This window comes from Musa acuminata, chromosome BXJ2-4, assembly GCF_036884655.1.
Source record: "Musa acuminata AAA Group cultivar baxijiao chromosome BXJ2-4, Cavendish_Baxijiao_AAA, whole genome shotgun sequence".
In the NCBI taxonomy this organism is placed as follows: Eukaryota; Viridiplantae; Streptophyta; class Magnoliopsida; order Zingiberales; family Musaceae; genus Musa; species Musa acuminata.
Window position 1 is genome coordinate 32434783 of NC_088341.1, and position 25759 is coordinate 32460541.

Genomic DNA, 25759 nt, shown 5'->3' on the forward strand with positions numbered 1-25759 from the left:
AGGGCGAAGCACCAAAGTAGAGAGTAGTTGATGCCTGCGGTTAAAAATAGCCGCCCCCTTTTTCGCGGGAAAGCGAGATAACTGGTCACCGCACTCGACCGACACAACGGTAAATGACTCGGTTACCAGCTGTGGCGGGTGGGAGCCCGACGCCGACTTCACTCGCTCGCTTAGCCAGCAAGTGATGGTGACCGGCGACAACGAGTCCGTCATACGAGCGAAGGTATCGAATCCCTCGTTGTGTCCTCACCGGAAGAGATCACCGAAACGAATTCACCTTCGTCTTCAACGAATCATTTTGAAAGGTCCCGTATGGAAGGGCACGATTAACACGACTCAAATATATTCCTCGCATGAGAAGCATCCACCTACCTTTCAGATATGCGTTGTAGCATCCTTTAGGGTAAGGAAGTACGCATAATAATAGACAAGTGCGCAGACAATTAACAGACGGAACTGTGTGAAGCCTGAAGAGAGGATTCAGAATTGTGTGGCAGGTGAAGGAGGTGAAACACTGGGACCCAAGATGATGGGAACCGGATCAGTAGGTCCCGCCACACGCAATGAACCCATCTACATCGATCCGAATATAAAATTCACGTGGAGATATTTATGGGCCATGGATTGCATTGCAAGCAACACGACATCGACTGACACCCACACCTTCTTTTTAAGGGGTTCATGTTACTGACCGTAACTGAAGTTGGATTTGGGGGATGGCTTTGAAGTCGTAGTCTTTTGGATGGTCCACCGGAATGGTCAAAAGTTGGAAAGTTAAGACGTTTTCCACGTGGACTCGAGTGATAGAAATGAGACTTTGAGTGACGATTTTTCATGATGTCTATACAACACGATTTTTCGTGATTGACATGCGATGACTACTTCAGATCGTTCTCGCGAAATAACTCTTCACTAAGTGCCAACGATTACAAAAAATGTTAGGTATGTTGACTCGACCATTAGGTTCTCACTCCTTTCAATCCGATATTATTAATTATATATATATTTAACTTAAGTGTTAAATATACATTCATTCGATCCAATATTATTATTGATGATGTTCATCGGGCACATCTCACTCTTTAATTGGTTTATACAACATTCAACTGAATCCACTTGTCACTTTGGCACTTGGTTCTATGAATTATGTGAATATAATAATATTTCCTTCATAGATATTGGTGCTTGCATAAATTATTTTTTACCAATCATCCTTCACTTTCAACGTATTTTTTCTAATGTCACTTGACCCAAAAGTATTATCGTGATTACGACTATAAGATGGAACATTGACAAAAATGATAATCGAGAAAGTTTTTCTTTCCTACCTACTTTATTTTCACATTTTCATGCCTAACATTGCATTTCGTATAAAATTACGTTTCAATAAAAATGACGACTGCATTCTTCTTAAAAAAACATTTTTCACCCTAAAAACATTCTATAACATATAAAATGTCTACATCTCGTTTAAATATTATCCAAAGTTATTGGAATAATTCAGAAAGCTTTAGATCCTAATCATTCCATAAGAATTTGCAAATTTATGAAGCTAGTGGATGAATTTTTCATCTAAAAAAAAAACAGTATTATCTCATATCAAATAAATTTTATTTTATTTTTGGATTTTGCTCTCACTTAAAATTAAAAATACTACTAATAACACATAAAAATAAAATTACTACTAATAAATTCATTTCATTCAAAAATTGTTCTATTAAAATGCCGAATTTCTAAATCTTCATATGATGATCCTTCAGGAAATTCTTGAATTATTTTTGAAAATATCTCTTTCATCATATTGAGTAATAACTAATTATTTTTATATTAACCTCTATCGAGATATCTAATTGACTAATGCATTATTAAATAGATGACATATTTTAAGTTCGAATAATCATAAGAGCATCATATATAATATATAATTTTATAATTTTTGTTTTTGATAGGAGGAGAATTTATCTAATCATAATTTGCCGCGTGACTATCAACTCGAATGATATGATATACCTGACTTTAGCCTTTCTGATGAGTAATAAACATTCGTGTTACCTTCTCAGTCATTTTTAGACACGTATGTTATCGATTATTATACTTCATTTTTTTAGCTTAGATTATATGATCTACTAACGATAAGTAAACGATAAACATGCTCGACACTCGTGTTACCTTCAACAAAACATGCTCCGAGGAGGATGACCAAGAACAATGTGCCTTGCATCTCTCTACCGGCACTGGGAGGAGATCGCAATTATTGTTTCCGTGGATGCAAGAACGCCGAGGTCCACACAAATTATTATTATTCCGGAACAACTACAAGGTGGCTAACGATGCTTCGAGTGGTAGATGCATGAGAGTGGCACCTAACGTGACATGCTGCCTGCACGAATCTCACCACGCATTCACTGGAATCACGCTGCAGTCAATAAGCTACATGTACGAGAATCTCTGGCGGTGGATCTCCCGTCGGCCACAGAGGGTGTCGGTGCTGTTGTCTTCCGTGGCCCATCGGCTGTTTTGGCGGATCTTATGCTTGGCGGGAGAAATTAATAATAGTCATGGCTGTCTCGGGAAGAAGAACATGTGTACTGCGGGAGACAATTAGATTCAGTCACCACACATGATTACAGCACCCAGCGGCAGCTCTCTAAGATCCCGTGAAAAGTGTAGCACTCATCACTTGAATAATGTATATTGGAATTTTATTTTCTTTGGTGCTTGAAGCATTGTATATATATATATTATTATGGAGGAAGAATTAAATTGATTTCTAAAAACTCAAATAATCTATACAAAATTAACTTCTTTAGTCCTATGTTTACTTTACTGGATTGGATCAGTGACTAGGTGGGTTGAGTTTGACTGCGGGTATCCCATGGGCCGGACTTGGGCTAGGAGATGCCCAATAGTCCTGGCTCAAGTAAACAAGTCCTTTTTAAAATTCGATGTGCGTCTCTCTTCCGATGCCTTCCCGGAGAAGCCTATGACTATCTGTTTTCCCTCCCAATTCCCCAGCCCCGCCAAACCCTACTCTCCGATTAGGGTTTTCGATGCGGAAGAGGAATCCCGTGCTGGTGCTCTCCTCCTCGGACGAGGAGGGCGATGGGGTCCGAGGCTGCGCCACCTCCGGCGGTCGCTGTTCCTCCAGGCGAGGATCGAGATCCGCGTCGGCGGCAAGGAAGAGACCCCGAGGTCGGGGCTCAAGGAAGAGCCTACCCTCGGCGTCACGGGATGGGCATGTGGTATGCGATTCGATCATTTCGTTTCCGTCTTTCGAGAATAATTCTGTGTTTGTGATGGTATTTAATGAACGACGCACCATTTCTTGGGGATTTTTTGGGTTCCTTTTTCCCTTTCTTGATCCCTAGTTGCAACTTTGTTTCTTGACGCTTTCTTGTCTCATATCTGTAAATACCATGGTGATGCGGCTCGACCTCTTTTCTCTCGAGATCCGGTGAATCGTCGAGAGCATTGGATAGTTTTGAGGGTCTATCGTCTAGTCACTGCACTAGGCTTTGCGGCGAGGTTGGATGACATAAAGTATGAAAATAAAAGGTAGGCACTTCTGTGAAGGTTGTATAGAATCGAAATTGGAACTTTCCCTGATTATTAAGTGATTACCAAGATAGAGAGTTTCTTTTTTCACAATTAATGATATTGCTCGACTTTCTCGAGCTATTACTGGACTTTTTCCCTTTCTTGATCCCTAGTTGCAACTTTGTTTCTTGACGCTTTCTTGTCTCATATCTGTAAATACCATGGTGATGCGGCTCGACCTCTTTTCTCTTGAGATCCGGTGAATCGTCGAGAGCATTGGATAGTTTTGAGGGTCTATCGTCTAGTCACTGCACTAGGCTTTGCGGCGAGGTTGGATGACATAAAGTATGAAAATAAAAAGTAGGCACTTCTGTGAAGGTTGTATAGAATCGAAATTGGAACTTTCCCTGATTATTAAGTGATTACCAAGATAGAGAGTTTCTTTTTTCACAATTAATGATATTGCTCGACTTTCTCGAGCTATTACTGGACTTTTTCCCTTTCTTGATCCCTAGTTGCAACTTTGTTTCTTGACGCTTTCTTGTCTCATATCTGTAAATACCATGGTGATGCGGCTCGACCTCTTTTCTCTTGAGATCCGGTGAATTGTCGAGAGCATTGGATAGTTTTGAGGGTCTATCGTCTAGTCACTGCACTAGGCTTTGCGGCGAGGTTGGATGACATAAAGTATGAAAATAAAAGGTAGGCACTTCTGTGAAGGTTGTATAGAATCGAAATTGGAACTTTCCCTGATTATTAAGTGATTACCAAGATAGAGAGTTTCTTTTTTCACAATTAATGATATTGCTCGACTTTCTCGAGCTATTACTGGACTTATGTAAGTGCGCTGGCATTGTGGGCTTGCAATGCATGTTAAATTTTGGACTACTTTACAGGCAGTTGGTGCTATATGCTGGCATATTTTTGTACATCGGAAATCCCTGGTTCCTTTAATATAGCGCAGAGGTTAGGCCACTCCTTAATGTCGATGTTTCTTTGAATTGTCCATTTTCCGGTAGGGTCTCTGCGTAGGAGCATCACAGTTTCCTTTTTATGCAAGAAATTTTAACCTGTTGAAAATGATCCCAAATGGTGCATTCTCATTCCTTGGTAGCATGAAAAATGCCTATGAGTTTCAAAGGTTATGTTTGGAAAAATCAATTGCATAATAAGTTATTCGAGGAGCTGATTTGATCATCCAGTGCTTGGACTGTTACAGTATGATCATTCATTTCAAATCGATGCAGACCACCATCAAGCTTTGGACCGAATACCAGGTAGAACCTGCAGCCACCTCTGTTGACAAATTAAAATAAAGAGGAGCAAGATAAAGGTTTATGATTCGGAACAAGGATGAAAATTCTGTTGTGTATTGACTGCCTTCCAATAGAGTCATGGTTTGGGGATACCAATCTATTATTGTTCATACCCTTTGGTTCATTTTTTTAGTTGGACCTCTTTGATTAATGACTTTGGACTTTTTATTAATGAACCAACTAAGAGGACGGACCAATTCACTTCAATTAGGGCACCTCTGAGGTTCCCCTTCTCCTCTCCTTGACATGATAGAAAGGGAAAGAGAGTCGAGCTGTGAAGATCAAACATGGTGTCTGCACCTATCAATCACCGGTGTTGAGGATGACTGGTGTTGGTATCAAGGTTGGGATATCTGCTGTATACATGTGTTTTTTTTTCTTTCTTCCTACCTTTATCTCTTTCTAATTATTTGGATCTTCTTTCTTTCAGTGGTACATGCTTTGGCATGGCAGACTGCCAGGCTGTGTTAACAACATGTATTATCTATCTTTTTTGCAAGAATGGATCTGGTTCCATGGTCAAGAACTAGGCTAATCTGTGGATCACTGTGAAATTAACTTTTGACTTTATTATAAGGATCATGCTTGTGATCCACACCACTAAACTAGAAGTTTTGGAGAGTGATGGCATATTTTACAAATCATGAAATTGGAAGTGACTAAAATAAAAATAAAAATAAAAATAAAAATAAAAATAAAAATAAAAATAGTTGTTTTTGATTGCCTAATGAATGCTAAAATTTCACAGTTCATAATGTGGGTAAAAAACCATTTCCTCTGTGAATATTGAATTTGCCTATCATATAGCTTAATGGACACAAGCATATACTTGTCTTGCCTCAGTGTATATATGTGTGTATGTATTCATGTCCAGCTGGATTGATTAATTTTCATGAATCTTTTGTTTGTTATCTGATCACTTATAACGATTTACTCTTTTATTAAATTTTCACATTCAACATCTTATTCTGAAGTTCTTATAATTATTGCTTTTCATAAAGGCTGAATTTGATATGCCTTCTGAAGAATTCTGTGATCATCTTCATGATTTCAGCAAAACACCAGGTATTTTCTTTATCCAAATGTTAGAGTAGATAAGCCTGCGTATTATGCAGCTTGTTGGAGTTCCTTAAGTTGTGATTTTATTTTTCTGCCCAGAACACTTTCATTCTGGAGCGCTTTTGTATGAAAATTGAACATTTTAGATCTTTAGCTTATTGGCGAGGTCTGAATTAGTTGTCATGTTATATAATTGTGTTAGAAATTGGAAAGACTGCTTTGCATTCGGTAATATATGGACTATCTTGGCAGTCTGTTGTTTGCATTCTAGCAATAGCAATCGACAACTTACATGCAAATTGATGGGAAATAAACGTTGCATGTTCATTGAGCCATGCAACATGAGATAGTAACCTGATCATGTGGGACTGACATCAAACAACATGGTATTGGTCCTTATATCGCTAGTTCCTGGCAGCCAGGTGTTGGTTAAATTAAGGGACAGCGATTGAAAAAAAGAAGGAAAGCAACAGGAAAAAGAAAAGTAGCCTTCTTTTTTCTTTCTGTCCTTCCTCGCCATTCTGGTGCCTCTTTTCACTGATTGGTTTCCCAACTGGTCTGGGCCCAAACTGGTTGACTCAATTAAAAGAATGGCCTGTGACACCTTCTGGTTGGGTTATGCTGGTGCCAAACCACATCCAACCCACTGAGTTTTGTGTTTAGATAATAGTATCATCGCTAATACAGCACAAGTGACATTTACCATTTTATGAGTGAAAACAAGTTTTAATGTGTAAGAAAAAGGTATAGCATTTTAAAACATAAAATTGAAGTCATGTCTTTGCATAACCCAACGTAAGATTGAATGACATTAGAACACAAAAGCGGCAACAATCTTCATAACATAGATAACAATTGAACATATAAAGGCAGCAAGGTAGCAAAGTACATTGTTAATGTCTTAAAATCATCTAGTTTTTATGTTCAGAATTACTTCTTATCAACGATTTTGTGCATAGATTTTTTCAGCTTTGAAATAAATAGATATGGATGTTAAGGTATTCTTTTGTCATGCATCAAGTAATGATTTTAGAGTAGTGATTCTGCTTACCATTGTTTGAGATGTGATGTCTACACCATGACCAAAGAAACATATGTTATTATCGAGTCATTCGGACCTGGAATGTGGATCTAATACTTCCTCTAAATTTTAATCATTTTTTACAAGCATGACATGCAACAGTTTTCTTCTCTTGTCTACATTGATATATTTTTTTAATATTTAAATTGCTGAGAAGGGTGAGTTGAAACAGGAATTACACAAACAGACACAAAAGAGCTTTGGACTGAGAAACATAAACCCCATTCCTTGGCAGAGCTTGCTGTCCATAAAAAGAAGGTTCTTACTTAATTGATGCTTTGCATTTCACTTGATTTTGGCTAAGGCATCTGATGTTGATAATCTCCAAGAATCTTCTCTTCTTGCAAGTACTGTAATTCTAATATAAGGTATGCCTTGAATGAAATATAGGAAGTTTCTTAAATGAGCAGTTATTGTCCTCTGTAGCTGCACATTTTGTGGTTGAGTAGTAATAAGTTAGAGAAGAATAACATGTAAGCAATTGGGTTTATAGTCATGATATGCTTGCATCTATGGGCAATATTTAGTTCTTACTTTGCCATACTCATAGATGGATTCATTAAGCATGTTTTGAATGAGTTTTCAAGTCGTTGCAAATATTTCTTTTTATGATTGTCTTCTTTGTGAGTTAATATATTTGACATAAACCCAGTTCTTTAATTTCTTTTATTCTGTTAGCAGGCTGTGGTTTAACTTTTTCTTAGGATAAGAAGCTTGTTCATTGTTCATTTCTATAGCAGTAATTCTTCAACTGTCCTTTCTAGCTCAAAAGATGCATCTGTTTGGTAGATTCTGGTTTTCTAAATATTACCTCTCAGTTCTCAGGTTGAAGAGGTCAAAAGATGGTTGGAAGAGAGAATGAAAGCACCAAAGGTAGAATTAAATCTCATCAATACGTGAATTGCTTATTCTATCTTAGAAGCATGACTTTTTCATTATGTGCCGACAGTGCTAGTGCCCCATCATCAATACTATATTGTTATCAGTGTCCACCTTATCATCATATTCTTCAATAATTTGCTTCATTTTTGTGTGAATCATTGGCTATTTGACCACCCTTTCAGTTTCTTTCTTTTAGCATATGCATTCATTCATATGCACTGAACCCCGTTCAGATCGTTTCAAGGTCTTGATCTTCTCTCCCTATGTGAAGATAATTACAGTTAAGGCTACATACAAAATGTGGGTGGAGTTGATTCAAATTAGTTTCTAATTTAAGATATGGCGGACTTCATGTGATATGAATTCATAATTGTATCTTGTGACTAGACAACATGAATCTCTCTGTTATTATGTTGATGCAATAACTTAAAATGTATTTTTCTTTTGCCCCTCATGTAGCCACCTAGCTGATGACTATGTTTCTGAAAGGGTTGACTGTCTATGCATTTGACTACTGCATGTTGGAGTGCTAAGATGAGGCAATTTTAGATATCATTTTGATATCGAATTATTGAGACATCTTAGTTTTAACAAACTGTGTCTGGACTTTCTTCTCAAACTAGAGTAAGCTCTGGTTAGTGAGATCCTCACATCTTAGTAATGGTTGGAGAAGGTCCTCAAAGAAGCTGTTGTCTTCTCAACAATATTGATCTTGAATGTTTAGGATGAATCATTGACGCTCTCTTTCCTGAGATGTATTTAACCTTTTTTTCAGATGTGTTGCTCTTTTTGTAATATGTACACTTTGATATCTTCATCTCTCAATCTGGTTCCTGATTATGCCAGCTTATGGGGTTCTTTTTCCTATTTGGAGCATGTATAGTAGAACATTTTTAACCAAGAGCTACTATTATCAAACAAAATTATTTAGATCCCATGTTAATGAAAGATCCAAGAACCTTTTGAGGGTGATATTACATTCTTCAGTGTTCCATAACTGGGATACCCCAAGCACTCATACATATGATATTTGTGAGTTCTCTTTGAATTGCCTAATCCTTACTGCCGAATCATAAAATATTTTAATTTACAGGTTTTACCAATAGAGTTCTTGAAAGCTTGCTTTTATGTTTGAGAAAAAGTTGGAATGAACTTAGATAATCTTTTGAGGTCAACTTTATGTTTTTGTAGCTGTTAATTCAAATATGTACTTGTATTTGTTTGAAGGGTATTATATAAGCATACTGTAATCAGGTTTTTTCCCTCTAAAATACAGGAAGGAATAGAGAACTGTGTTCTTATCACTGGCCGATCTGGAGTTGGAAAATCAGTATGCTTCTTTCTTTTTTTCTTTCTAAATGTTGCTGCATTCTTCCTCTTCATACTATTATTGGTCCTTAGGTGGATGATTCTTCTTCTTTTCTAGTTCAATATGTGGAAGATTCTTCTTCTTTTCTAGTTTAATATGTTATGGTTAACTAGTTTTTTTAATTCTGATGTAGTAAGTGCAAAATTGTTATTTCATCTGATCAATGTAGATGTCACACATGCTGGAATACTAATTTGGTTTAGTAAGGTGGGCATTTTCAACTGCCATGATACCCACGAAGAGGCAAACTTGATTGTAACTGGACCATGTAAAGGATGCTACTCTTTGGTTGTGTCAACCATGAGCATTAGGGCACTACTTTGTCATCTTCAAGTCATAGCTATTTTCTACATATATAAATATGTACAGTAAACATGTATACACATACATATATATGCACAGAACCATACATGTATCTTGTTTCTGTTGCATAGGTTACTTATAATAAATTTTTGCAACATGCCAATGTGAACTTTTGCGATCTTTAATTATTAGGTGCATGTTTGCATGCTTCTGAAGCTTTTGTTAACTTGATTGCAGAAATCTTCAGCTTTTGTTTTTACAGAGTTTCTTTACTATTCAGAATTTCATTGGCCAAGAAACTCTAAGCTGAAGATGCTAATGCATTTTGCTTGTTTTGTTCTGTATGTTAAGACTGCTAAAATGCAGTAGTACGTTAAATTTTCTTATTCTCATATGTGGGCATTACCTGTTCAGACAGCAATCCATGTAATTGCATCACTACTTGGAGCTGATTTGTGTGAATGGATGTCTCCCACACCAACACTCTGGGAAGAGCATGTCCATAATTCTAATTCGGGTACTTCATTCTCTATTTTACTAACCATATTACAAATGCATCAAATTATTTCACTGCAGGCAGACATATGGTGTGCTTGATTAAACCCATCATTACTTACAATTACAAATTGTATAGGTTTTGGAAATGTATCTTGCAAATATGTTGAGACCTCTGTGTTTGTAGGATTACAGTATATGTCAAAGTTGGATGAATTTGAAGGCTTCATAGAAAAGATAAGAAAATATTCATTGCTTCATGGAGCTTATGCAGAAGAATTAAGGAAACCAACAGTTCTCTTAATTGATGACATACCAGTGACAAAAGGAAGAGCTTCTTTTTCAAGATTAAGGAAGTGCATAAAAACTCTTATTCAGTCAGCTCAGACACCTACAGTCATTTTGATTACTGAATATCACAAAATTGAGTCCGCTGATAGTGCAACAGAATACTGGGAGGAACTTGAATCATCTATTGAACAAGCTGGGGCTTATAAGGTATATTCTCTTCATAAGCTTTTGAAGTTCTACAGTATCACATTGGGAAGAATTAGTGGTAGCCTATAACAATTATATCGCAGGTAGGTTTTAATCCTATAACAGAAAATTCCATCAAGAAAACTCTTACTAGAATATGCCAAGAAGAGAAGTGTGATGTCCCTGCACAATGGATAGATCATATAGCCAGAGTGAGTGGAGGTGACATCAGACATGCCATAACTTCTTTACAATATTGTTGCATAAAGATGGTCAAATCATTCCCTGTTCATGAATCAGTTCCAAATGACACTCATGATGAACTAAAATCTGGTAGTCCCAGTTTATTGTCAAGTGCAAGTTCTGGAGATGGGCACATTAATCCTCAGATTTCATTGCCATGGGGAAGAGATGAAAAAATTACTCTATTTCATGCCTTGGGGAAGTTCCTTCACAACAAGAGAGAGACACCACATGCTTTTGCACTGGGTATGTTACTATGAATTATCTTCATGTAGTTGTAGTTTTTTTGGACTTGTAATTTATTGCTGATGATAAAAAAATATTCCTCTATTAATGTTAAATGGCATGGCATATTAACTTTATGTATCCCTCTATTCATGTTGAATGACATTGGGTATTAGCTTTATGATTTCACTGATTGGAGTCCTAAACATGCTGGTCATAGTAAGCCATTCCATGCTAGAATATATTTTGTGTCCTAAACATGCTGATGAAGCAAATTTTGAGCTGGGCACAATGCAAACATGTGCTTGAGATGTTGTCTGACAGCTTCTTTGTTGATTTTGAAAGCATGGCAATCTGTTGGATTTTGCTGCATATTATAATCCAGTCATTATAATTTGAAGGTCCCTGTCTTAATGGTTTTGTGCTAATCAGCAAATAAACATTGTCATGAATCAAGATGTAATAATTTCCAGTATATTTTTTTAAAATAACAACTACTCTTTTGAAAATTTACATGGAATGCTCTCAATGACAGTTCTATCTATTTTATTTATTAGAACTTTGTTGAATCAGATATGAAGGATCTAGCAAATATCACACTGTTTATTTAATCAATCTACTAGGTCAAGGGAGCTTCTTCAAGATGGTTTGCTTGAATGACATGCCTAGTTGCCAAGTTAAATTTAGGAGATTCATAGTTTATTAAAGTTATAAACCTCTTCTGTGCATGATATTTGCATTCTTAAACAATCGCTTGTTATTTAAAGTTTAAACAAGAATTAATGTCTGAATTATAGAATTTTTTGTGACCGTATTCCATTCTAAAGGATTCTAGAATATTCACCTAGGTTTTTGTGCTTTCTCTCGAGGTTAGAGTGCATGAGGTTTTTGGGCCTCTTCTTTGTTATGCTTGACCTAGTTGACGCAACTCTTCTTGTCCTTTAAGATGTTAACAGCTAACGCTACCTTTGTCTCCTAAACGAGCACCGAATTCTTCCGTGTGAGAAAATTGTTCTTTTGGTTGATGCAGGAAGCACATAATTCATGGATCATGACATGTTGGGAGTCTTATGATTTGGATGTACTGTCTACCTCGTCTACTTTTCTTGGCAATGTTCTGAATATTTCTGTTTCTTTACAGGCTTACACTTTCTCTATTTAGTTTGTTAACCAAATAATTCAAAGTTTAAGACTTTCCTCTGTACCTTCAAAAGTTTTGTTAGAATTTGTGTGCATATGTTGTGAGATATGGGTTGTATTTGGTGTTGTTTAAGCTGTCAAAGGAGGACCAAGTATTAATTTCTGAAACAGTAGTTTTGACATGAGAAGTTGATCACATTTTTCTGTCAATCTGTCTCAGTGGGATTGACTAGAACAAGTATTTTATGAAATGTTTGATACAGTTGGTTGAGAAATAGCCACCATAAATTTGTAATCAAGAAAATTTTAAGTATTTGAACCAGTGGATATGTAAATTTCTTTAATGATCATATCTTGATATTAATAATCATGTCCTGTTCTCATGGTTTTGATAAGGTTAATAATTGATGGACCTCTCATGTTGTTTTGTGTCTCCTGTAACAATCATCTCCTTGTCGGAAATTTAAAAAGAAAGAATGGTCCAATTCATGAGGCTCCAGCTGTTGTAGTCTTTGGGGAGGGTCAATGTATGCTGCCTTAACTCTACAAGTAAAGTCATTGTCTTCTTATCAGAAATTACTGGAGTGAAGTCTGTTAGCAGTAGCACTATATATATTATTTGCAGTTTATATGTTTATTCTACAAGCTTTAACATATACATCATTCACAATAAAAGTCTATTTTCTGTTTTCACAAGGTAATGATTTTAGAGCTTGGCTAATCCTATCATGCCATATTGCTATAAGTTTAGTTTACATGTTCTTCTTTCCTAAGTTGGAAATGATCTATGTGTTAGTATTATTAGCAACTATTAGATGTTCCATTGAACTTAACAGTGTAAGTAGTTTACCTTCATATTTGAGATCCTATGCCAGAAACTGATTAAATTGTTTGTGATAATCTTGTTTCTATTTCTTCATTGTATTAATTTTTCTATTACTGCATCTGTTATCTTTTGAATATGTCCTGTCATTCTATAGTATTATTTGGTTGACTTGTGGTGTTTTCAGTGAAATCCTCATTGCATCTTCAGCTTTCACTTTTTATAATTCTTTAAATATGAAAAATATATTTGGATAAGTATAATTTAGCTTATTTTGTGTCCTCTGTGCTTTACAACTTGGTTGTGGTAAAATTTTTGAGCTCACATAAATAACAGATTCATACAAATGCATTGACACGGTCAACATTGTGTTGTACAAAATGGGTATATTTCATAATGCTCTTGTTAGAGCAAACTGTTTGAGTTCAGTACTAAAAGAAGCATCCTATATAATTTCTCTGTGAAATTTGGGAAATCATTCTGGAAATTGTAGTAGCCTTAACTTGAAGTTTTTTAAATCAAGGTAATTCTTCTTGGTGACAATCGATTCTTTTAGTCATAAGATGTTTCAGGTTATCCTCCAAGTTATTTTGCTGTCAGATCTATTTTAACCTGTCAAGCATATACAAGCCAGAATTAAAATCCATGTTGCATCTTCAGGTTGAAAGGGTTGCCTTATTTGTGTCAATTAAGGGTTAACTTATTTGCTTACATTGTATAACAGACACTATGTTGAAACAAATTATTTTTGCTTATTTTTTTTCCTGTTTGGCATCCCACAACATAATCATGGTGAAATCTTTAAGTGCACATGAGTTGTAGATTCATATAAAGGTGTTGTTCTAGTCAGTTCATACTTTTTTGTTGGAAATAATATTGTGGTGTACATGGCAATGTGTAAATGATTACTGTTCATCGAGCATCATTTGACACTAGTATATACAACACAAAAGCAATTTATACAAGTTCTCTTTGAACTTTGAGACATCAAATTCGTTGATTTTTACACTTGAGCAAACCTTACTAAACCATTGTGGTGTTTTCTAATAGTGGGACTCCAGACTGTTAGTCAAAGATTACTTCACTTAATATTGATATCAATTCCCTGTCATATATATTTAAGCCAGTGAATGTTTCTTCAGACAATTTCCTTCTTTCGGAAGGATAAGAATCTGCATTTTTCTCTCCAGTTTTTCAGTTTAATCGAGTTTTTGATGCTGCAGCACCAGATTTGTTCACTTTGAAAAAGAAATATGCAAGGAATCCATTGAAAATGGATGCTCCAGAGGAAGTTCTTCTACAGGCACATGGGCAAGCACGGACCATTATGGATTTTCTCCAAGAAAATGGTAGTTTTCCTTTTGTTCTCTCAATGTTACCAGCATATTTAAAAATTCATTTTCATGTTAAATTTCCATATTTGGTGGTTATTCTTTTGTCCTTCCAATTCTGGTGTCATCTTTAAGAATTCACATTTATGTAAATCACAATTCCAACTTCCAGTGATTGTCTGTATCAAGGTTCGTAATTTCGTATCGTATCGGTGTTTCGAGCTTTGCTTGGTATGGTACGGTATAGGCGTACTGAGCGGTACGCTAGGATATATCACTCGGTGTGTGTGTGTGTGTGTGTGTGGCGTACGTTGCCTTGGTGACGTCGCCTCCTTTTCTTCTCCTTGTCGCATCAGACGAGGAGAAGACCGGTCTTGCCTTGGTGACGTCGCCTCCTTTTCTTCTCCTTGTTGCGTCAGACGAGGAGAAGACCGGTCTTCTCCTCGTTCTCTGTGTGTGTGTGTGTGTGTGTGTGTGTAGGAGGCATACGTTGCCTTGGTGACGTCGCCTCCTTTTCTTCTCCTTGTTGCGTCAGACGAGGAGAAGACCGGTCTTCTCCTCGTTCGGCGAAGGCATCGAAGGTCGCAGACGCCTCCGGCCTTCGGCGAAGAACGTGGCGAAGGCCGTAGGCATCTCCGGCCTTTGGTGAAGGACACAGCGAAAGTTGCAGGTGTCTTCGGCCTTCGGCAAAGAACGCGACGAAGGCCGTAGGCGTCTTCGACCTTTGGCGAAGAAGCCAAGCTGCCGCCTCTCTATTACCTTCTGGATCAGGATCGTCGAGGGAGGGGGGCGTCAAATCGGAAAGTGTCGAGGTTCTCTCGATTCTCCCTCTTCTTCGAGCGCCTTGTCACGGACAAATTTCTAAACAAGGTGTTTGATGTAATGCTTATATCTGTCCGTGTCTGTTGGCATGTTCATGCCTTGTACAGCATGTAAAGGGGCGGTCGAAGGCTTAATAGTCCCATTTTAGTTGGGTTGGTGGCCTCTTTAGGCTTGTAAATAAAGGTTGTGTCATGTGGACACGTGCGAGAGCTTTTCGGTCTGTAATGGACCATTTTACCCTTTGTTGTGCCACTGTTCAGAGCTTGTAAAGTCTGTTTGTAATTTGCATTGTCTATGAAGTGTTTTTCGGAGATGTTTGCTTGTGGATCCCGATTGAGGCGTTCTCTCTTGCCCGTTCTCTCTTTTGGTGGTCCTAAGGGACAATGGGAGGCTTCGGGGAGGCTGACCTTTGCGGACGGACACGCAAGGGTGCCGCACGACTTAGGCAAAATCAGCTAAGTCCGTGTCATATGGTATCAGAGCAGGACAAGCACTCATAGAAACACTTGACATGCAAACGTGGGGGACCTAGCGGGGCTGCGTTGAGGGCAGTCAGCACACGCGCGACCGTTTGAGGGAAAACGGGCATGGAGATGTAGGGAAAAGAGTCGCTCAGAGGAGCGGGCATATGAGATTGGCATTCAGAGGAATGGCCAACCCTTCGCGCAAGAGGCACCACGAGAACAGGCAAGCTTGGAAGAATTTGGAGCGCACAAAGGTTGGGATGGTTGAGTTTGAGCTACGGCTCAACGTTGACAACTATACTTGATGGTGCTCTAGGCGAGCGAGGCGCTTGGCAAGAATGAGACCATGCAAGGTGGAATGAGTTGCTCAACGACCAAAAGAGTTATGCAAAGCTCACAGAGGTGAGGGGAATTGCTAACTCGAAGAATTTGGTACTAATGCAGGGGCTTGTATGCGGACGATGGAATGTTCGTGGCCATCCCAAGGCGACCGAGACTCGGTGCCATGGAGCATTGAAACTTTCTCTTCGGCATGTGAAGGATACGTCCGTAGGAGGCAGAAGTGTGCAACGAGTTCAGCATGTTGCTAGGCCTTGAGGGGTGCAGCGGTGGCTGTATTGACGGGGAGTCGCAATCTAGCAAGTGCGTTTGCAGGAGGCAGAACAATGCACAGTTTGTTCAGCAGATCGGAGTAGTCCAAGGGGATGGTGGTCTCCGAAACGAAGAGAGATGTTGCTCAAATGGGACAGTTATCCAGGAGGGGTAAGTCCCGGCTCTCCAGAGGGAGAATCATGTGAGACGGACCTCACAAGTTGAGGAGGAGTACCTCAACAAACAACAACTCCACGAAGCTCGATGGACTGAGCAAGCGGCGAGGAGTCGTCGCATGATCTCGCTCGAGGGAATGCATTGGTGGATGCATTGCGAGATCAAGTGGGGGAGCGACCTGAAGCAACTTAAATGAAGGCACACTTGGAGTCGATGTGGAGATCGGACTCAAGGGAGGGCTGACCCGTGGAATGGTGGGAGCGAGGGCCACCATCGACTCAATGCGAAAACGAGGAGCGGAGCAACTTGGGTGTAACTTGGCGAAGTTCCCAAGCCGCATGAAGGGAGCCAGCAGAGAAGTTGGAACATGGAGCAGAGGCACAGTGCTTTCCTTAGACAGAGGTCAAGGACATGAACTCTTGCAGAGGCAAGAGTAGGATCATGTTGTTCCATGGGTCCTTCATTCTGACGGAGCGGACTCATCTTGCATGGTGCCAAAGAAGAAGGGAGCTTCGGGGCACATGCACCTTATCTCGGAGAAGCATTTGATGGAGGAACTAAGGTGACTCAATTTGCGGAGGTGAAGTTGGGTACAAAAGGCCTTAGCACGGGGCAAGAGGATGCAGAGGCGGGTACTCTTGAAGAATATGCCACAGTGTTGCCATTCGAGTTGCTATGAAGGAAGCGGTGTGCAGCGGAGATTGTGCTGGTAGGGATAGAGGCCCAGGATCCAGGCAATGGTGCACAAATTACAGTGAAGTCGGTGGACTTCGGGAGCTACTAGGCGACGGACTGTCCTAAAGCGGTGCTTCATCTAGGTGTGACCCAAGAGTGGGTGGATGAAGGTCGATTGCCAAAGGAGCGAACAAAATAGAAGGTGGAGGAGTCCCTACGATGTATTGGCAGAGGCCACACACATGGAGGGTTCACAATTCGAGTTTATTCCACAAGGATCAGAATGCAATGGAGATGTCACCAGGAGGCGACATGGTGCAGCGGATCGTGGTGGAACAGTTCGTGGCAATGCGATTCACACGACGACGAGTCCCGTGAGGGATGAGATCATATGGAGGTATGATCGGGAGCTACTGGGAGCTCCGCTTTGGTGAACAACACGACGGCAAGAAGGACTATGGATTCAAGGAGTGAAGGCCATGGTACCGCAGAGGTGGGTCTTCCGGGCGTGCACCGAATTTTGCATCGGATGAAAACCTTGGTCATCAGCATATGGGGGCTGGGTTCCACCAAGGGAAAAGTTCGAATGCAAGTACCAGTGAGTTCCATGGGAGGGACTTGATCATGTAGAGGTATGATCGAAGCAGCTGGAGAGTTGGACTGCTCCAGAGCTCATATTCGCTTAAGGGAGCCCGACAAGTCAGAGGACAAGGTCGAGTAAGCGAACGTTGCTACCAAGGAAGCTAAGGAGAACAAAATTGGTGCAAACCCTACAACGCGATGGCAGAGGCCATGCATGGGAGTTGCAGTCTGTCTTTCCATCGACCAAACATACTGCTTGGAGAACACAGAGGTGTTGAAGCAGGGGGTCGAAAGGGGCGAGGAAGCGACGACGAGTCCATAGGGACTTAGCTACCCAAAGTCAAGCAATCAGTTAGAATGGAGGTGGACTCAGAGGAGTGCCACGGAGACATCTCTACTGATCGTGAAGAAAAGGGATTCAGATGCGAGGCGACGGATAGTAGGGCCATGGGCATGGCAGCGCCATGGTACCGCAGAGGCGGGACTTCCGTCAAAGTCATTGATCCCTTGCTCTCACGGAGGGAGAGTGCTTGGTCGTGAAAGGGGCCGAGGAGGTGGAGCATGCAGAGGCAATCTTCAAGTACCGAGACAAGGCTGAAGGGCAGAAGCCAAGAAACTTCGTAAGACCGGTGTCAACAAGTTTCTCATCAAGATAACCGTAAGTGAAGGATTTCGGGTCATGCAAGAGTGCACGACCAAGGAACGAAGCAGGCAGTACGTGGTGCTGTACCTTTGCTACTCAGTGGAGTAGGCGGCAGGGTTGATGGAGAAGACGGTACAATCCCAGAGGCGACCTCATCTATCAAAGAATTACTCCAAGTTGGGGTGAAAACTTCCTGCATTCCAGAAGTTCAATGGCATTGAGAAGGTGAATCACAGTAGCTAACTCAACGCAAGGAGTGCAAACACTTCAAGTGCTTCAGAAGTGTGAGCAAAGAGCAGGCGAAGGCCAGTAACCAGCTCGATGCGTGAAGTACAACCTCGAGGAGGCGGGCGAAGTCAAGTAACCTTTGCCTTCTCAACTCTCAAGAGAATGGGCGAAACCGAGTACCCCAATTCTCTTATCTATCCAGCAGAGGAGCTCTGCACAAGTTCAAAGACCCTTCGAAGATAATGGAAGACACTAGTTGTCAAACCCTCACCAACGGTGATCAGTGCTACTGAGAGTAGATTGTCCGTCTCATTTCCCAACGAAATGCCAATCGAAAGCGGAAGTGATGCGAACCTACTTGGATGTGACAACTAACTGAAAGAAGAGTCAATGAGCAGATTTTGTGGAGGAAGGACCCAAAACTTCAGAAGTTTGCGAGGCGATGCTCGTTAAAGCTCCAACAAGCATCCACCCAGTTCAAGCAGCATGTGGAAATTTTGAGAAACTGGCGTAGTAAGAATGGTCTTTTCCTTCATTTGGTGGATCCGTAGGAATCAACGAGGATCAACACAACTCAGCCAACCCCACACCAGAGTCAGAGTCATTGGTGAGTTGAAGCAGCATGGCGGATCAAAGTTCGACTACTCAAAAACAGCAGCGGAGAGCAGCTGGGAGCCAGGAGGCGCATTGCAGCTGGAGCAGAAGATTGAAGACTCAGCAAAGGCGAAGAGTTGCAGTGTTCACAAAGGCTTCGACGAGGACGTCGAAGGGATAAGTGGGGGAGAATGTCACGGACAAACTTCTAAACAAGGTGTTTGATGTAATGCTTATATCTGTCCGTGTCTGTTGGCATGTTCATGCCTTGTACAGCATGTAAAGGGGCGGCCGAAGGCTTAATAGTCCCATTTTAGTTGGGTTGGTGGCCTCTTTAGGCTTGTAAATAAAGGTTGTGTCATGTGGACACGTGCGAGAGCTTTTCGGTCTGTAATGGACCATTTTACCCTTTGTTGTGCCACTGTTCAGAGCTTGTAAAGTCTGTTTATAATTTGCATTGTCTATGAAGTGTTTTTCGGAGATGTTTGCTTGTGGATCCCGATTGAGGCGTTCTCTCTTGCCCGTTCTCTCTTTTGGTGGTCCTAAGGGACAATGGGAGGCTTCGGGGAGGCTGACCTTTGCGGACGGACACGCAAGGGTGCCGCACGACTTAGGCAAAATCAGCTAAGTCCGTGTCAGCCTGGTAGTGGGCGGTCCGCGTATTAGTCTGTTGGGGGACTGGTACGTACTGCCTGGTACGGGCGGTATCATTCGAAATTAAAATCCTTGGTCTGTATAAACCATGGTTCGCATTATCGATCCGTATCGGTGTATTGATTAGTTGTCGATATGGTACATACCAAGCTGTACCGAGCGTACTGACACATGGTACACTGGAGTGTACCGATGTACCACCCATATCGATCCTTTGTCAGACCGGTATGTATCACCTATGCTGAGTGGTACACTTCGATACATCAAGCCTTGGTGTAAACCATGAACAGATTGTGTTTATTACTTTGCTTATTTTTCTACCTACAATTGTTCATGTCTGATAGCTAATTATGAGAATTCCATATTTGTTTTCTTCTTCTTTAGATGGCTAGTTTTAGTCTCAATTTTGTTGTCTAATGGATTCAAAATTATGCTTCATTGGAGGGTTGGCCTTGTTAATTGGAATGTGTAACCCACTGATAGTACCGGTCTCACTTTTTACTATCAATGCTAAAATGGTGTTAATTTAATGAGTGATGCTTAGACTTCTACCTACAAAATCTTTTGACATTTTCATCTTGTAAAGAAATTTTTTACATTAGCACTTGTAGTGTAATTGCCTCCAAATTTCTAACACATCAAAGATATATGAAGCCAAATGTTTTCACCATGTTGTCATAACAAGATCCATGCCTGAGCAATTCTTTTGTTCCTTAGGCACTTGTTGGTTTCATTTGTATTCCTTGTTCGTCAATGTTGGTTGTGATATACCAACTAGTTAGTCTGGTGGTGTATATCTAGGAACCTTTTACCCTAGGTCAAGGTTGAACCCTCACTATGACACCTGTGTGCCAAGTTGTGCCCACAAAAAAATTAAAAAAAAAGGATGCAATGACTTTTTCTGCTATGCTGTCCGCCTGAACTTTTTCTTGGAAGGAAACTTTTATTTTGTTTAGTAGTCTATTATGAAGCACACTGGGTGTTGAAACTTATAACATCCAACAGTGGTTTCTGAAAGAAGTCATGCCGAAAGGTATTATTCCCCTTTGTCCTACCAAATTGGTCAACCTGTCAGGAATCCTATTAGGTTCCCTTGTACACATGAGAAATGCCAAAAGGCTCCATTCTTCTAGGTACGACACACCTTGAAGCACCTCAAATCTTTTGTTATCTTTCAGGAGATGTCCTAGTGGTTAAGTTGTTTTGTGCATAGTCATGAGATCAGGATTTCATGTCCATTGTAAGCATCTTCTAAGCTTGTAATGTAATGCTTGAATGGAGGGAGTAAAAAAAAAAAAAAATCAAGTCTTATTTTCTCTTTTGGCATCTTAAATTTCTTTGATGTCTGTTATTCGTAGCTCAAAAGGACCACCGTTAAATGTTGAAGATCATTATGTGGTAACTTACTGACTTTTGGGCCCATAACAATATCATGTCTTTTGCACTTCCTGTTATTACAGTTGCTAGTAACAGCAAAACTATATATCTATCATTAGATCAAAATTAGCCAGCTACTTAAACTTCTGCCTGGAATGCGAAGTTTTGGCAGAGATCTAATACTTATCAACCTTCATATCTGCAGTTCTTGACTTTGTAAGTGATGAAGCAACTGATAGTGGATGGGTTGTGAACTCTTATCTAAGTGATGCCGACTACATGCTTGCTAGCATTCTGCATCCAAAGTTTTGTCGAATAACGGAGACAAATGAATCAGATAGTGTTAGAGAACTAGTTGCTGCTTCAGTTGCAGTACGTGGTGTGTTGTTTGGAAATTCACATCCATCACCTTCAAGGTCTATTTCTTGTTTAATTTTTTAACCTTGTAAAATAAGAAAGAACCTTCACATCTTTGATTAACAGGTGGCACACTATCCGTACCCCAAAACTTTGGCAAATTGAGCAAACATCACGACACAGTAAGGTAAATCAATTACCACATGTAGTCAATTATGTTCATTCATGTATGTTACATCTTCATGAGTGTCATGCTCTGAATTTTTGTGTGCCACTCATTAGATCTATATAATCACATAAAACATTGTTTATAGGCTTCAGACCTGCTCATGGAAAGAAAATTTTGATTACTTTTAGATAATTGGGAGTCTTGGCTTACACATTCCAGCACATGAGATCTATTTAGAATGGGGGAGGTATTTAAAGCGAAGTATTTTCTATAAGGCTGTAAAGGAATTCAAATAAAATTAAAGCTTTCTAGATAACAAAAGTCTTGTCATACCATCCTAGATGTATTTAATAATGAATTGATTTGCCCATTCTGTTCAAGATAAACCCCGACTTTCATGCACTTTCATGCAGAACCATGTTCTGTACAGACTAATGATGGGTAATGAGTTATAATGGAACAGCCTAGTTGTGTGGTCTATTGCTCATATTACTGTGAATTATTGAACTTATGCTAGCTTTTACAGCTATCCAACCCCAGGTAGCTCATGAGTAGCTGGTTAAAAAGTGTATTGACAGTCTGAGGTCATCATAGCATTTCTCAGATTCTGTGTGTTAAACTAATCCTTTCAGAAAAGGATCGTTCAGTGAACCAAGTTTTCACCAATACAAAGTTTGTAAAGAGTCAGTGAGTTAATCCTGTTACTTGTCTTGATTGAGGTGCTGAATTTTTACTTCTAAATAATTAGTATATTTAATAAGTATATTATATTTTTGTGGGTATAAAATAGATATATCATTCATCTACTTCTGTATATTTCTGTTTTAGACAAGCCTAACAAAAGTGAGCCAGGTCACATAAGATGAAGTCTATCTATTATTGCTTATGAACTGATCACTTTTTGACATCCCTACTTGCCCATAGGTGAACTTAACGTAGAAGTGCCAAGGAAATATCGTCAAAAGTGGATATATTATTTCCAGTGCCTAAAATTGAATTGAAATCACAAAAAAAATTGTCCTAATGCTATAGTAATTTCCTAATCTCCTGCAAATGATCTATTATAAATTAATTTTCGTTGAAACTTAAAAACTTGGGTCCAACAATTTTTTAGTTTTATCAATCTGACATTGGCCTCTTAAGTATGTGGTGTTGTATTCTCTGATTCTTCAAAGGTAACACCAGTATATGCCTGTCTTGTTACTGATGTTAGATCTATATTGTCTGTTATGATGTTAGTCTTCTTATGCTCATCTGTAGATTCAGATGTTGCCTGAGAGATTTGCAACCTATGGAACTTCCAGTTTTTGCAGTCTGTCATCCATAGCCACTGAATATAGACCGACGATCAAATGGTTCTATTCACCTGTCAATGTTCATGCTCATGATAATATTTCAGAAAGCCTACATGGGGAAAATGACATGGATTGTACAGATGGAAGTTTAGAAGGAAAGAAATCAGGGGAAAGTGAGGAGGATGATATAGAAGATTGGTAGAATATTTACCTGTATATTTTGGCTTGAGAAGATCTATTAATTTAAGTGGATCTTTTTCTGTGGTATTTTGAAGTCGGAGACTTGGTGAGTTGCCTTGTGGATTCCGTCGGAGACCTCGAAGATCTATTTGCCGTTGGTCATGTTCAGATTAGTGCCAGAGATATGGCTAGAGTGGGAAGTGGTGGAGAAGGCAGTTTATACATAATTCTGTTGGAAGATCTGCAAATGCAACTCCCGCTTGAACATGGTTGCGCAATAGGCTGCAGATGTAATGTTGGCTTCCGATTTTAATTGTACAAGAAAATAGGTGAGATGCACTTGTATTGTAGACGAATTCAAATAAATGTATATATGATTGCCATAATAGCGTAGGACTCTCAAATGGTATGAAACTGTTGTCTTATGTTGTAGCATATCAATAATGTTGCTGCAATTGTAGGCTTTATCTCCATCGAGAATTTATCAGGGGATGATTTAAGAATGCTTAGATTACCCTTTTTTTTTGTCTTCTCGCAATTTATCTATCGATGTCCTCCCTTCATTGAATGAAATAGGGTGTTGTCGATGGTCGAAGTCCGTTCAAATGAATTGAGATGCTCTCTTTGCATATTTAATATAAAAAGCATGTCAAACCCGACATAAGATAATGATAAAATATCGAAAAAGTATTATAAAGGATGTTAATGTCATATTTGATTTATATGACAATTTTTCAATGATTTGAGGAAATTTTATATCATTACATTAAAAAAAAAGAAGGAAATACATTTGACTAAAAAATTCAACTTAGGAATATATTAAATTTGATATATTTTAATCATAAAATTATTCGAAATTGAAAATAATAATGAGAAACGTATTGGTATTATATTGCTCCAAGAAGGTGTCAACCAACATGGTTGGTATTTGAGTTTACGGAAAAAAAGGGTAAAAAATTTATCCAAAAGAGTTTATAATAATAATATTTTATTGGATTTATGGAAAAAAGGGTAAAAATTTAAAATAATTTATCCAAAAGAGTTTATAATAATAAGATTTTATTGGATGACACCTCCATATTTTTTTTTTTAGGCTAGGGGTGTCTTTTTTTTTCTAATTGAAGCAAAATATCTTAAATAAATTTGAAAAAAATACTTGATATTTTTTTACTTTGGTTTAAGATTTGAACCGATGTGATGGACTGGATCAAACTAGATTTATGGAACTAGACTTTAATATAAGTATTTAATTTGGTATTGTTAAGGCTTAAATTGTCCTTCTAATTTTTTTCAAATCAGTCGTTACCCCTATTCTACCAATGCAACAAAAACATCGTCGTTGTGAACCTTCTTGTCAGTGGTGGTCGACAACATCGCGGTTTTTGTCATTGTTTCTATAGCTGTTGCCAATAGGAGCTAGGGCTAGCGTGAACCTTTGCCATCGTGTTAGGGTTGTTGCTAACAAGGTGTTCGTAGTGGTAGCATTGCCATTGGGTTTCTACCAATAATATGTCATTCTAGAGGAGAGGAAGAGGGGTCACAATCGTTGTGGCCAATGGGGCAAGAGGTGGACGAAAGTATACCAGTCTTCCTACTATTCATCATCGTTGTGGCCATTGGTTGAGCATTGAGCTTTGTGGAGCCTTGGTGATTAGCAATTCATCGTTGTATAATCATTTATCTTTTTGCAGCCTTATTGAATCGCTATATAATTTACCATAGTATTGGTGAAATATTTATAGTATCATCGAAGCCTCAACATCATCCTTTGTAATGATGTTGAAGCGTCGAACCATGGTAATGTCACTGATGAAGTATCGTTGAAGCCTCAGCATCATTCTTTGTAGTGGTTATCATTTAGTGTATCATGAATCATTTCCTAAAATAAAAAAAATTAATAATTACATCTTTGTAGCCTGATACTATTAATTTCGAGGATGAACATTTCAATGAAACATCACCTTTGTCAATACTAGAATCATAAATAATTTTGGAAAATGTGATTCGAGACCATATCAAGTTGAAGGATTTTATGCATAATATCAAACTTGCAACTTTGATTTGAATGATACATTTATATTCCAAGAAGATGGTTATGAGGTATTGCAAGAAGAGTGGTCTAAACAGAGAATAACAAAAGATATATATCATAATATATTTTATGCCCATGATATTGTGGATGAACCGATCGATTTCAACTCAAATATGTATGAAAACCTTTTAGAGGATAGGGTTATACTAGAAGATGACTTCAACCTTGATGCTTTAGCTTTGTGTCCAGACGATGAAATTATCATCAATGGTCTATACATTGGATAAGTAATAATATGCCATTGTTCATATTACAATATAAAATATAAAGATTTGCTATGATATTTGACACTGAAGTCATTCATGTCTTATAGGTATTTAAAGATATTTTAAAGTTTAAAAGAGTTTAGAGTTTAAAAGAGTGTGCAAGAATATGTCATAAGGAGAAATTTTGAAATGAAAATTCAGGTATGTATAAATTATAAGCATAAAGCATGGTGTGAAGTTGAGCAGTGTGAATGGAGGATAATTGCTCGTGGAGGTGATACATATTGAATTACAAAATTTATCAACGAGCACCAATGCAATATATTTACAGAAAATCGAGATAATCAATCTTGAACTATAGCTGAAAAAATC

General features: G+C 38.8%; 1 protein-coding gene across 6 annotated transcripts; it reads left to right on the plus strand.

Annotated features, from left to right (window-relative positions):
• The first annotated feature begins 2963 nt into the window (after nt 1–2963).
• Nucleotides 2964–23592, plus strand: LOC103994618 (cell cycle checkpoint protein RAD17). Of its 6 annotated transcripts, none has more exons than XM_009415125.3 (12): nt 2964–3242; nt 5855–5918; nt 7166–7251; nt 7812–7866; nt 9152–9205; nt 9962–10064; nt 10230–10540; nt 10624–11008; nt 14174–14299; nt 21294–21504; nt 21572–21632; nt 22875–23592. In XM_009415125.3, the coding sequence occupies exons 1-12, from the start codon at nt 3103–3105 to the stop codon at nt 23109–23111; spliced, it is 1833 nt and encodes a 610-aa protein (XP_009413400.1). In that variant the 5' UTR covers nt 2964–3102; the 3' UTR covers nt 23112–23592. The 6 variants fall into 6 exon arrangements, with proteins under 6 accessions (XP_009413400.1, XP_009413320.1, XP_018679488.1 ...); XM_009415045.3 differs by having other exon boundaries at nt 7819–7866; XM_018823943.2 differs by having other exon boundaries at nt 7819–7866; nt 21294–21467; nt 23185–23493.
• The last annotated feature ends 2167 nt before the right edge of the window (nt 23593–25759 follow it).

What these genes read in the sequence shown, in the direction of transcription:
- LOC103994618 (XM_009415045.3), top strand. Translation starts at nt 3,051, where the DNA reads ATGCGGAAGAGGAATCCCGTGCTGGTGCTCTCCTCCTCGGACGAGGAG. An exon ending in AACAAGCTGGGGCTTATAAG is followed by an intron (nt 10,541 to 10,623) that starts GTATATTCTCTT and finishes ATTATATCGCAG; the next exon opens with GTAGGTTTTAATCCTATAAC. An exon ending in AAACATCACGACACAGTAAG is followed by an intron (nt 21,633 to 22,874) that starts GTAAATCAATTA and finishes GCTCATCTGTAG; the next exon opens with ATTCAGATGTTGCCTGAGAG.